General features: G+C 35.7%; 3 protein-coding genes across 3 annotated transcripts; 2 read left to right on the plus strand and 1 right to left on the minus strand.

Annotated features, from left to right (window-relative positions):
* Nucleotides 1–202: 202 nt before the first annotated feature.
* LOC125227438 (adenosylhomocysteinase) lies at nucleotides 203–4,631 on the plus strand. Its single transcript, XM_048131756.1, has 4 exons — nucleotides 203–375; nucleotides 995–1,185; nucleotides 2,806–2,958; nucleotides 3,496–4,631. Exons 1-4 carry the CDS (start codon nucleotides 354–356, stop codon nucleotides 4,420–4,422), a joined length of 1,293 nt encoding a protein of 430 aa, XP_047987713.1. The 5' UTR covers nucleotides 203–353; the 3' UTR covers nucleotides 4,423–4,631.
* Nucleotides 4,632–7,607: 2,976 nt separating this feature from the next.
* LOC125227345 (39S ribosomal protein L15, mitochondrial) lies at nucleotides 7,608–9,982 on the minus strand. Its single transcript, XM_048131635.1, is given in 4 exon segments — nucleotides 7,608–8,377; nucleotides 8,380–8,438; nucleotides 9,413–9,567; nucleotides 9,766–9,982. Coding segments are annotated over 4 exon segments (882 nt in total). The 5' UTR covers nucleotides 9,868–9,982; the 3' UTR covers nucleotides 7,608–7,811.
* Nucleotides 9,983–10,234: 252 nt separating this feature from the next.
* Nucleotides 10,235–12,390, plus strand: LOC125227344 (conserved oligomeric Golgi complex subunit 6). The gene has a single exon (XM_048131634.1). It carries the CDS (start codon nucleotides 10,340–10,342, stop codon nucleotides 12,200–12,202), a length of 1,863 nt encoding a protein of 620 aa, XP_047987591.1. The 5' UTR covers nucleotides 10,235–10,339; the 3' UTR covers nucleotides 12,203–12,390.
* Nucleotides 12,391–14,014: the final 1,624 nt, after the last annotated feature.

A 14,014-nucleotide genomic window follows, 5' to 3' on the forward strand; every position in this document is an offset into this window, starting at 1 on the left:
GTTCCTAGCTTATTTGTCTAGATCCGCGCGTCCGCGGTCGCGCGACGGCGGACGTCCGCGTAGTATATTCCTAGCTTAAGTCTGTTACGGCTTTATAAAGTGTCGTGTCGTGTATTGGCGGCTTTATTTGTACAGAGTTCGCCATTGGATGCTGAGAGTGCGGGGAAGGGGAAGGATCTGTCAAGTCGACCACGCTTGTCGGTTTCATAGCGATTCCATTCCATTCCGCCTTGAGGCATTTCTTTCATAATCGCGTTTTACGCGCGCAGCACGCATTTCATCAGATTTTTGATAAATATAAAACGGCATAAAGCCGTATATTTGATTCAAAGTTTGTTAATAATAATACTATAATGAAGCCCCCATATAAAATTGGTAAGTGCAATGTATTTACATTTGTGCAATAATTTACACTAAATTTGGAGACTATAAATATCTCTAGGTACTTAGTGCCTTAAAGATTTTTCATGTTAATTTGTTCCGGTAGGTATTTGTAACAATTATAATTCACCATATGCAACTTAAATGTTATTATGAATGTTATCGATATAGGTTATTTTAGAAACATGCTTTTATTTAGGTAATATCGAATTTTTAATATCAGTAGACTCATAAAAATAAGTGCATTAAACATGAGTAACATGACTGTTCTTATAATAAGAATGGCTTCTTCATTTTGTTATCAACTTGTACTGGGACTAATCCCCAATGTATAAATCTAATAATGCTGATAATGATAACATAATAATCCATAAGCTTTAATTGTACATTTTAATCTTTATCTTTTTATGAACATGATTTTTAGAGGTTTTTATCTTTACTACTGTAGCTTGACAATTTCTTCATATTTTATTATAATATTATAAAATACTTGCTACTCTGGTACATATGAGGAAAGTCAACAATAAATCTAACTTATTTTAGAATCTGTTATTATCTGCAGTATTTTACTGTGATAAATATTTTCATTATTAATGCTACTCTCATTTTGTAGCTGATGAGAAGCTCGCTGAATTGGGCCGCAATGAAATCATGCTGGCTGAGAAAGAGATGCCTGGTCTCATGGCTTGCCGTCGCAAGTACGCGCCCGCACAGATCCTGAAGGGAGCCAGGATTGCTGGCAGCCTGCACATGACTGTCCAGACTGCAGTGCTGATTGAGACACTTATTGAACTGGGAGCTGAGGTGAGCCTATAATTAACCATTATGATCTGAGGATTGGTCCATAAAGGTTTTTTAACATTTGCCCTTATTACCTATTTAATAGAACATAGCAGAGAGTTGGAGCTGTCTCAAGTTCTGATATATTATGAGACATATACTAGTCCCTATGATGTCAAAAGAAATAGTTATTGTTAAGTGAAAGGAAATGAAATAACTTGAATGACATGCTCATTTAAATTATAACTATGCTTAAAAATTATATTATTGAACCTACATGTGTATTTGTTAAATACAGCTTTTAGGAATAAAAAATATTATACATATGTGTATACTGAAAACCTCATCTTTAATAATAGTTGCTATTGTCGTAGATATCTAATAGATCTTGTGCAGAAATAAGTTCTATATCTAATCAGTTGTTATCTTAAGTTGTTCGTTTTGACTGACAATGGTTTTATGGTTTATCATTTTCCATCACAATATATCAGTGCTATCTGATGTCTTTCACAATTTGTTACTTTAACCTTATTCAAACTAATTAATCACAAAGAGCTCAAACATATTAGTCCTGATAATATTATACAGACTGCATATCACATCTAAAATCTATATCTATAATGTAATTATTACCTCCCGTCCCTTGTTGTATGTATTTACATAGCTGCTTAATAGTCATCCATTATTCATTAAACGCAAGTCATAGGTAATACCTATAACTAATACAGATAGAATACATAACTAGATAATGATTATCTCCCAAGAGCTCAAACTTATCTCACACATTTACCTACATATCTATTGGTTGTGTTCACATTTGAATGTATATGGACATGGACCCACATGCCGCTCTGATGTAAGTGGGATATCACTATACATTCTTAATACTGTCTTGCTCAAACACTGGAGTAGCATATAGACGGCATCAGTATGACAACCTCGTATCTCGTATTTTTCTGTATGTATGGGTAATTTTATTATGACAGTTACATATTAAATAACAGTGATTATCATTTATAATATTTATATCATCATCATATTTTGTCATATTTATCTTCCACCTTTGACCCCTGTTGTGTGTTATGTAAACATAATAATATCTTAGCTTTGCTGAAGTAACTTGTTATTGATTTTACGCAATAATATAATATTTTGACTAACTCTACAGACTCTACTACTATAAAACATGCCAAAATCTTACTTATAAAAATATACATAATAATTGTTACTGTTGTTAGGGAGTACTGAACCCACCTTATGCATACGCAAGTTCCGAGTTTGGCAGTTAGTTAATCCATTCTTCATTCTTCCGACATTCCCGAGGTTCTGAAGGAAGAGTACGTCAACAACGTTATCATGCAATATTTTGGAAATTCCGTTTTTTTCGGTGACCATTTTAGTAGAAACCTTTGTTGATAATGATAAGAATTTGATTTTGATGGCTGACTGAGTATATTTACCCAAAGCATAGAGTTATATCTCATTTTACAAATAATCCCTATATTATTAGTATAATCTAATGTAGCATCAAAATCGCAATTTCCCTGTTGTTGTCATCAGTTTTCCTGTAAGTAACACAAAAACCGAACCGGTTTTAAATACGCACGTATCAGTCAATTAACCCTCCCAATGCTTTGGTAACAGGTCCAGTGGTCCAGCAGCAACATCTACAGCACACAGGACGAGGCGGCGGCGGCGCTGGTGGCCCGCGGCATCCCCATCTATGCCTGGAAGGGCGAGACTGAGGAGGAGTACATCTGGTGCATAGAGCAGACACTTGTTTTTGCTGATGGAAAGGTGAATATACTACGTATACTATAATTCATAAACTCACGGCTGTATTGGTTGAATTTCTAACGGATAAACAGAGCACATGAAAATGCTCAAGAATTTAATTGGTTGAAAGAAAACGAAATTGTGACATTTGTGATTCTGCAGTGACCCACACCACAATTTTATACCTACGCATCCCACAGTCGACTTCTAGGACACCCACGTCCTGACGGAAACAGGGTGCTGAAATTGCCACTCGTTTCGAATTTCGTCTTTTCTGGCTTCTGCACTATTTCATATGACTTGCTCAGTAAGTGTGCAATTGCACGCTAGCATAGCGGGAGTTATAGAAAAGCTTTGAAATTAATAGGAGTTTTGAAATTTGAAGTGACATAATTAACTATTTTATTTTGCAATATTTCACGTACTATTTATATTGCATATATTGTACTATTAAATGCTGTCAATTACCCCATTGACGCGAGTCCTCATTTACTCAGTATTATAGTTTTCATAGATTGACATGATCTAACAGATACTGTTTTTTTTTTTTAATTCCAGCCCTTAAACATGATTTTGGATGATGGAGGTGATTTGACCAACTTGGTTCACAAGAAATATCCCCAATACTTGGAAGGTGTCAAAGGCATTTCAGAAGAAACTACCACAGGAGTTCACAATCTGTACAAGATGTTCAGAGAAGGAACACTGAAGGTACCTGCTATCAATGTAAATGACTCTGTCACCAAGAGCAAGTTTGACAACTTATACGGATGCAGGGAGTCTCTGCTGGATGGAATCAAAAGGGCAACAGATATCATGGTAGCAGGGAAAGTGTGTGTGGTAGCCGGATATGGAGATGTAGGCAAGGGCTGCGCTCAAGCCTTCAAAGGATTTGGAGGCAGGGTTATTGTCACCGAGATTGATCCTATCAATGCCCTTCAAGCAGCAATGGAAGGCTTCCAAGTCACCACAATGGAAGAGGCATCAGAGGTTGGGCAAATCTTTGTAACCACCACAGGCAACCTTGACATCATCACCAAAGATCATTTCTTAAGAATGAAAGATGATGCTATTGTTTGCAACATCGGTCACTTTGACTGCGAGGTTGATGTTGCTTGGCTGGAAAATAATGCTAAGAAAGTGAATATCAAGCCTCAGGTTGACCGTTATGAACTTGAAAATGGCAATCATATTATTGTATTGGCAGCAGGTCGTCTAGTTAACTTGGGTTGTGCTACTGGCCACTCTTCATTTGTCATGTCTAATTCTTTCACTAATCAAGTTTTGGCCCAAATTGAATTGTGGACGGGTCATCAGCAATACCCTATTGGAGTCCACACTCTACCCAAGAAACTGGATGAGGAAGTAGCTGCTCTACATCTGGACCACCTGGGAGTCAAACTCACCAAGCTGACTCCCAAACAAGCCAAATACATCGGTGTTCCTGTTGAAGGTCCATACAAGCCTGATCACTACAGATACTAAATTACAAAGACTGGAAATAATAATAAAACTTGTGTCTGGCTATTTACTTAAAATTCTATACAGAAATATATTTCAGTGATTTATACCAGTTACCAACATTTTATTGAACATAGCACATGATGTGCTGTGATCATGTAGGTATACATATAAGTGCAAGTGTTACATAACTCTTTTATAAACACAATAAATGCATTTGTTTTCAAACATTATAATTTGTTTTATTATTCCTTACTTATTATGTATTGTTGTCTCATATACTTACATTTTTATTATGCTAACATGTAGAAGGAGCCAACATATATGTCTCTGTTTAACCCAATGGTTGACTGGTAGAGAATGCCTTTTGGCATTAAGTCCGCCATTTGTACATGTTTCTTTAGTTGTGCAATAAAGTTTAAATAAATAAATAAATAAGGAAAATAAAAAAAACATATAATGGAATATTTTATTTGTTCATAGGTGTTCCAAACACACAAAAATTATGGGACAATAATATTCAAATTGGTAGACAGTGAAACAAAATGATGGTAGCACTAGTTCTTACATGACTAAACCAGGGATGTAACGGAGTTCTGCTTCTGCTTCCGTTACTGCGGAACTTCCGTTTTGTTTTACACATCCGCTTCTGTTATTTTTCAAACGGAAGTTATAACGGATGTCGGAACCTAGCGCGACGGTGGGACATGAGCGGCGTACATCAAAGACCAACAGGTCTATACCTATCATTCGCTCATCTCTCCGCTTGCCACGTGCTGCGATACTAAACATTAATCGCTTCATTCCATTGCGCGCCAATATTTGTCCTGTCCACCTAGTTAGTAGCGAGTGAACAACTATTCAGTGGTGCAGGGCTTATCTACGATCCCCTTAGAAGCTCCCCTTAGATTTGTTTATTAAATACAGTTTACTTCTTTTACAATCACTCCATTTAATTTAAAAATTTAATTGTGTGCTAACAATTACACATATAATTTTTACTGGTTAGTTTTGGATTGTATTATACTACCTACGAGTAAGTTTTCTTTTCGTTTCTAAAACCTTTTACGGAATAATAAAGGTTTAAAAGGATTCTTATGTGATTTTTAGTGATTACCTAAACAACAAACAATCTTAAAGTTCAAGGTGATTTAAATTTTTGGATTGTAATGAATGATATACTTAAGATAACTTCAGATAACTTATCAGGTAACTTTTCTTTTCGTTTTTAAAACCTAAGTGGGCCTAAAGGCTGATTACAGGCTGAACAGTAAACACCTAAAAGTTCTAGGTAATTTAATTAGTTTTGGTTTATGTTATACCTATGTGGTATTTTTTCATTTCGTTTTTAACATCTATAACTTCCGCTTCTGGTTCCGGTTCCGCTTCTGCTTCCGTTAAACTAAATTCAAAACTTCCGGTTCCGTTAAAACCACATCCCTGGACGTGCTTGACAAAATCAAAACATCGTCAATCCTTTTATCGATAAATAGCCTTACATAAGGTTATTAATTACCTCTAATGATAATCTCTAAAATCATGAATGTAAGTGTAAGATGTTATGTGAACTATTAAAATATGGTTCGTTTTATTATTATTCTTCACCCAAAAAGGGTCTAATGCACCAGCATAATTAAATAAAATTTAATGTAAAAATTGGTTGTCTGTAAAGTCGGTTTACGGACGGTAGTTTAACGTGATAACGTCAAACATTACAGTAGTATAGACAGGGGCGGTCAGAGTATAGCAAAAGGGGCCCGATTCTGGGACTTTTTTCACGTTTTTTGTTCTTATTTGAAAGAATGCATTAAAATAAGCATCTTTTATAAATTAAAGTTTTTTTTAAAACCTACTAATTTAGGAGTTAGAGTGGTGCAAAGTTGCAAAATTTTCCCGTAGCATTACTAAGGCGCCAGAGACAGAAAGCGATATCGACGGCGGAGCCCCGCTTATTACAGAAACTGCACAGAATAGGAGCCTTCGGCCTTTTGAAGATACCTAACGAACCTAACCTATACCTATATAAAAGTCGTCATTTGGTATCCTAGACCGTTTGCGAGACACGCGTTAATTTTATTAAAGTGCTAGTGCCATTTACTAATCTTAGAACCCTAATATCTCAGTAAATATTAATGGAAAAGAAAAAGTTTATATAACAAAACATCCTTATTTAAACGTGTTCTATATGATTTATCAATATTAACATAGGTTATATTGGTAAAAAAAATCATCGTAAATTTTTTAAGTCTGGCGCCTTAGTAAATACTATGGGAAAATTCGCAACTTCGTACTGCTCTAACTCCTAAATAAGTAGGTTTTTCAAACAACTTCATTCTATAAAAGATGCTTATTTTAATGCAATCTTTCATGTTTTTAAATTACAAACACTCAAAAATAATAAATGAAAATTTTTAACAAAAATTTTCTGTCCTAAAATGGTCCATACACAAACCACTAAACTTGCTCTTGCTTGGTGGCCTTGAGGAACGGGACAATGACGTCATCTTTTTCGTGCATGCCGCCCGTAGTAACGAGTTATTAGACGTTATCACGTCAAAAAATTGTAATAATGCAGTTAGAATAAAAGGCTTTTTTATTTTATTTATTATTATTGTCCATTTATTTTCAAACGTGACATTTGTATAAAACATTAATGATATCCGATCTTCGGCTGCTCGCATCCAGCTGCTGCCAGCCATCCTGCGCAAATCGTCAAGCGGTGGCGGTTTGCGGTGGCGTGAAATTGGGGAGGCCTATGTCCAGCAGTGGACTGCGATAGGCTGATGATGATTAATGATATAAACAGATGAATTCAAGCCTATATTTTCTAAACGGGACAGGCAGAGCACATGAAACTACTCAAGATTCATGAAAAAAGAACAAATCAAAAAATATTCAATAAAATAATTTGATTTGTTCCCTAGTTGTATAGATGGCAGCACCATCTCTCTCGCTATATCGTAATCCTGCAAAGGATTCGTATAGGAGGTGCAAGCACTAATTGCTCGCCCTTAGAGTTGGTCAAAAGGCGCCTAGCCTTATCAGAGATAACATACACTAGAGAAATTTCGTCGGGTACCACGGCGGGCGGGTGGTCTAGTGGTGAAGACGTTAGCCGCGTAAGCTGAAGACCCGGGTTCGATTCCCGGCTCGGCCACCAGTGGGCCTTGTCGTTTTTTCTTTCGTGTATGATATCTATTTAAATTTATGACATTATTATAGTGTAAGTTATCGATGAACTAGTCAGATGGAAGTCACTAGTGTCACTTCATTCATGCCAGAAAAATATCTAGGTATATATGTGACACTTTATTTAGTTCCACTTCAGTATGTAATGTAGTTGTTGCTTTTGTCATACATTACTTAATAAATAATATGTATATTATGTACTAATTGCTTATAATCAAATAATATTAAGAAGCATAAAATTGTAGTAACTCTTCAACTTTGGGTTTTAGAATACATTTGTCTTTCAAATTGATGACCCATCCAGGTTCAAGACCATAAAAAATTTGTCTGGGGTCTTTCCTGATGCTTAACAAAGTATATTTAGGGTCTTTTTCCAATTGAGGTAACTGATATCCATACTTTTGTGCTAATTTTAATCTCTCTTGTGAAATCTTTTCTGGATCAGCTAAATATCCTCTTGACTCTGCACTTGTATAATACTCAATGGCATCAGGTGGAGGAATCATGCGTCGAGGGAGGGCTTGACCTGTTTCAAAAAACTTTTTAGGATTTTTGAGAAGCATCAGACTATGCGGGTCGTAATATGCGGTAGTTATGACTCCACCATTTTTCTCTATGGCTGCAATGACTTGTTCACTGGCCCATTGCACCTCTATGTTGATTTTTGCCGAAAATATGTCTGCTCCTTCATCAGTCAAATTTATACCAAAATGCTTTTGATCAGGGTGAATAGTGTACATGCCTGATTTTATGACTGTTGCTATATCAATAGGCTTTGAGATGTCCACACATCTCTATCTATTAAGCTTTGTAACTTCTGCAGAGAGAGTGGAGGATACTGCCTTCTGAAACTGAAATAAAAACAATTTGTAGAGATTAAAAACACGGAGAAACTAAAAAGCCAAAAATAATAAACCTTCGAATTCAGATTTCTTATCGGATTGCAATAATCTAAACATCCAAATTATAAACAAATCAATTATTTTTGTAGTCGGTACCAGACCTGTTCGTCGCCTTGCTATTTCCTGTTTGCCCCACCCAACCATACGCAGGCTGGCCCCGACTCCAAAAATAATTGATTTGTTTATAATTTGGATGTTTAGATTATTGCAATCCGATAAGAAATCTGAATTCGAAGGTTTATTATTTTTGGCTTTTTAGTTTCTCCGTGTTTTGTAACACGCTGTTTTATTTTTTGTTAAAAAGTTAATTTATTTGTTGATTTTTAGTGGTTCCTAGTGATATTATATGTATCAGTCCGAATATATGTACAGTAGTGAAAGAATTATCCTTTAACTCCTAACCATTGAGGAGTTGACCTTCCATCATCAGCTCAGCCACATAAAATGATTACCATCAGGCGTAAATACTGGTGTACCTTTGAAAAATACACTAAAAACATTACATGTGCCTATAACATTTGAAGAGTTCCCTCGATTTCTCCAAGATCCCATCATCAGACCCCGACTTGGTGCCAATGGGACCATCTCGGGGTTATACCCGTTCGATCAAAAAAAAGTTTTGAAAATCGGTCCACGCTTCTCGGAGATATCGAGTAACATACATACAAAAAAAAATTAAAAAAAAAAAAACATTCAGTCGAATTGAGAACCTCCTCCTTTTTTGAAGTCGGTTAAAAATCACATACACAACTAACATTTTTTTTTTTAGGATGTTGAACTTTATTTGTTACTAGGTCAGGGCTTCATAGTAATAAAGATGAAAAATATTCGACAACAGTTAACTAAAAAGGTTTTTCCATTCAAAAGACTAGTAAATCCAGGAAAAAAGATAAGCTTCAAGACTTATAGTGTTAGTTACTTACTGGTGCCCTCTGTAGTAATGTTCTTGGGGAACTCTTAGGTAAAAAGGGTTGTTGCCAGTTTCATAGCCCAGCCGCATGTAGTTTTGTCTCTGTCCTGATCCCTTGTTTCCAGCGCCGTGTTTATCACCCCCATGTTGTCCACGGCCTCTTTTTTGCTTCAAAAAAGATACAAACACAGTCAGGTTGGTTCATAAAGTCACATAGGTACTGTATGACTTCTAAAAATACATTTGAGAGGAATGATAGGTAGCAACTGCTAGTTGTGTAATTGTAGCTGTTCAAAGAATAAAAAAATATTTAAAGACTATTTCAACAATGCTGCGGTTTACAAACACATAGAATCTTACAGTAACTTTAACTTTTGAGCCTGGATTATCACGTATATTTCCAAGTGATATTCGGGGTAGCGATCTTATCATAGACAAGGATTTCTCCGTTATCTGACGAGACCCCATGACGCTCTCCAATGTCCTATTTGGAAGGAAATATATTAACTTCGGTAATTATAAAATATTTTCCACGGTGTTCAATCAATTTGCGTTAGATAATTTTTAGGTTATATTTAAACGTCAAAATAAAAGCTATAACAGACGGGCGTACTACCATACGACTATGTAATTTGCGTAGTTAGCTTATCTTTTTCTGGCGCCTCTTGTAATTTTAAATCAATTACAGTAATCCTACTATCTGATTGAAAGCATCTAGTGGTGCGGTGTAAACAAGTTAAAATCTTGTTTTTGTTCAAAAATCAAGTATACCTTGTTTTGGATTTGGAACACTGCCCAAAAATACACGTCAATGTCAATGTCAAGTGACTTGTTTGCTTGATTGTAAATAATTACGTGTATCCGTGATATATTTTATTTATTTGGATAATTTTATTTTTGTCTGCTATATAAAAATCAAACAAAACTAGACACCGGTAACATGGATCCAATCTTTGTTAATCCTATCAGAAAAAGAATTAATAAGATTTTTGATAGTCACATACTGACTGATAACAGTGAGGCTCTTAATACAATATCAGGATTATGTACATCCAATTCCTCCAACACTAGACGGATGCTTGTAAATGAAATAGAAAAACGAGATATGTTAGTAAATAAAACAATTTCCATCGAGTATAACAAAGTGAGTGAAAAGTTACAGGTACTACTAGACTCTCTGAATGCTTTGGATTCATCAGTCAGAGATATGTCAAAGAAGTTGAATGATTCAAAAACCAAAACGCACCATTTAATTTCTCAAACTACCAAATTAAAAGATGAAAGAAAAAAGACTGAAAAGAAATTAGTATGGGTAGATGCATTTGTCAAAAATTTTAATATATCTCCAGAACAAAATGAGTACATTTATAATGTATCTGTGAAGACGCCTCTTACTTCAGATTTTTTTGGAACTTTGGCTCAAATTGAAAAACTAAATGACAATTGCAAGACTTTAGTCAAATGTTGGTATCAAACATCAGCCTTTGATATCATGGAAATAACAGGCATTCAACAAGAGGTGGCTATTGAAAAACTGTACCACTGGACAATTGGAGCTTGCCGCAGTATTGACTCACCCAATAATGCTCTAGTACCAAGAGCATTGGCAAAGCTCCAAAACAGACAGGTCCTTTTCTCTAACATCTTAGATGAATATTGCACGGCCAGGAAAGCTACTATCGTGCAATTATTTATTGATGCTCTCACCAAGGGAGCTGATAGTGGTTCTAAACCTATAGAATTTTATGCAAATGATGCAAAGAGATATATTGGAGATATATTAACTTGGGTCTATCAAATTATACCCATAGAGAAAGAAAATCTTGCAATATTACTTAAAGATTGTGACCTGCCAGATAAAAATGATCAAATAACCCAAGCATTAACCACTATCACAGAAGCATTGTGTCCCTTATTAAAAGTGAGAGCAGAGCTGATACTGAAACCTGATAAGGATCCACTGGTGCTGTGGTCTATATCCAACTTAATAAACTATTACAAAGAGGTTATTCAAGCTGTGATGCCTAAGGGCCACTTAATTGATACTTTTACAGAATTGCTGCAAAAGAGTGAAGAGGTATTTGTGATCACCTTGGACAGTAAGATCCAGAGAGAACTAAGCCATGGTGTAAAAGCTCCCCCTTCAGACCTGAATCCTTCTGTAGTGGTCACAAATTTAGTGGGTTTCTTGAGGGATTTACTGGCTATAATGAATTCCACTCATAACATTAATAATGTGGATAAAAAGATTATAACAACTCATATCCTGGATCCCTTGCTGCATGCTATTAATGAAACTGCTTGTCACCTCAGCTCTTCTGACATGTCGGTGTACACTTTGAATTGTATTTACCACATACAGTGTACATTGTCACTTCACACTATCATGGATGAATACAATGAAAGGCTGCAAGCTCAGTCTGAAGCTCAAATAGATACTTTGACTTCTGAACAAGCAAGTTTCCTTGTGGCAAACTTAAATTTGGGCCCTATTTATACTATTCTACAGGAAAAAACGAGTGGGCCAATTTCAGCCATTCCAGGGATGGACACAGCAACTCTGAAAATGTTCTTGAGTAAATTTGATATGTTTATCGTGTCTCCAGAAGTGTACACATTGCCACAACTTAATTTACTTCTTAGTCACAATCATAAGTTGTTTGTAATGAAGCGGTCCTTTGAAGTAATATTGGCCATTTATGGACAGTTGTACCAAGCTGTTTTCGATCCAATGAATGGTTATGTGAACCCACAGGATATTGTTAAAAGGACACCAGAGGAGGTCAATAAACTTCTTACGTAGGTCAATAATATAAATCATTTAAAATGACAAATGGTAATTGAAAGTATATTACAGCAATTCCCGATAAGTTTGTACATGTGGATAGAGGCTGATAGAGTCCATGATGCTGAGCAAGATCCACTAGGTTTCCCAAAATGTCCTAGGTTGATTGTATGAAACTTTCCTTTTTTGTTACCGAAAATGTATAGAAATCTGGTAACAAAAAAGGAAGGTTTCATACAAACTACATAGGACATATTGGGAAACCTAGTGGATCTTGCTCAGGATCATGGACTCTATCAGCCTACCAATTTTTATCAAAATCGGAGACGTGATCCAAATGTACAAACTTTTCTGGAATTGCACATTATATAATACATATATATACAGGGTGTCTCAAGACTATGGGACATGAACGGAAAGTACCTTAAATATCGTAGATAGGGTATTTTGCTAAAAGAAGACTTTATTTTATTTTTAAAACTAAGTAAAACTGCATTCATAGATTTTTAAATCATTACATGGTTAAATCGGGAATCAAACCCGCTACACGAGAAAAAAAAAACATCCTGTAATCTTGTCATACCGATCGATAGGCTTCATCATAAGGATTATTTTTCTCTAAATAACATGGTGTCGGACATTAAAGGAAAACCATGAACACAGACCAACCCCTATAGACATCCATTACAAGACGACTCGTGGTCACCAGCCTTACTTGTTTTTGCCATGATATAAGCGCGGGCGCTCGCCGTGCCCGATCAGTAGCGACCAAGTAACCGACCCGAAAGCAGCGCGTGTTTTTCGCAATAAAAAAATTGAAAAAGGGTATTTTGATGCCTTAAAGATGTCCACCTGTATTGTGAAATGGTGTGGAAAGGTAGCAACAAGCTCAAATTTAAAAACAGACGGCATTACATTCCACAAATAAGTAATATTTATAATTTATTCAGAGCCGGCATAGGTCAACTTACACTGGCTACTTACGCGACAGTAGAGGGACAGTCATACTTCTGTCCCTTTTCATCTGGCGCGACTGCCCGCCGTCCTTGGAACGACCAATCGCAGCGCGCTAAACACATTCCCCTCCCGCTCCTCGCGCCCCAAGCACTGGTGATTTGTACCGCGCACAAAATTTACAATATTCGTACTCTATAGGAGGTTCTCTGTGACCATGAATTTTAACTTTTTACATGGCGTACTCCTTAGCCTTAAATTTTCTCCATACAATTTTTCAAAAAAAATTAAAATTCTTTGAATGCAGTTTTACCAAGTTTTAAAAATAAAATAAAGTCTTCTTTCAACAATATATCCTATCTGTGATATTTTAGGTACTTTCCCTTCATGTCCCATGGTCTTGGGACACCCTGTATATACATATATGTGTGTGTGTGTCTGTGTATGGCATAGTAACTAAGTGTTTAAATATAATGCATACTTCAGAATGTATGTTAATATAATAATGTATAGATATTCCCTTATAAATTAAAATATTATCTAAAGAAACATTGTTTATTTGATTATTTCTGATTCCACCTATCTATACAATATATACAGGGTGGTCCAAACCTTGACGTTAATATTTTTTTCTCCTCACTAGCTCGGAAACACGTGTTTTGTCTAAAGGACCAAAAAGAACATTGAAGGGTATTAAAGATACCAGCGGGTAAAAAAAACGCATTTTATCCACTAGTGGGTAAAGTAATTTGACCTTGAATAAAGTCAAATTAACTGCTTTAAAATTGATAAAAGTAGTTACCTGTGGAACTACTGGAAGCAGTGATAAACGCATTTTTTGCGTTGTAATAGTGAGGGGAAAAGTTTTGTGTTACA

Source organism: Leguminivora glycinivorella, chromosome 6, assembly GCF_023078275.1.
Source record: "Leguminivora glycinivorella isolate SPB_JAAS2020 chromosome 6, LegGlyc_1.1, whole genome shotgun sequence".
NCBI classification, from domain to species: Eukaryota; Metazoa; Arthropoda; class Insecta; order Lepidoptera; family Tortricidae; genus Leguminivora; species Leguminivora glycinivorella.

What these genes read in the sequence shown, in the direction of transcription:
- LOC125227344 (XM_048131634.1), top strand. Translation starts at nt 10,340, where the DNA reads ATGGATCCAATCTTTGTTAATCCTATCAGAAAAAGAATTAATAAGATT.
- LOC125227438 (XM_048131756.1), top strand. Translation starts at nt 354, where the DNA reads ATGAAGCCCCCATATAAAATTG. An exon ending in TTATTGAACTGGGAGCTGAG is followed by an intron (nt 1,186 to 2,805) that starts GTGAGCCTATAA and finishes CTTTGGTAACAG; the next exon opens with GTCCAGTGGTCCAGCAGCAA. An exon ending in TTGTTTTTGCTGATGGAAAG is followed by an intron (nt 2,959 to 3,495) that starts GTGAATATACTA and finishes TTTTAATTCCAG; the next exon opens with CCCTTAAACATGATTTTGGA.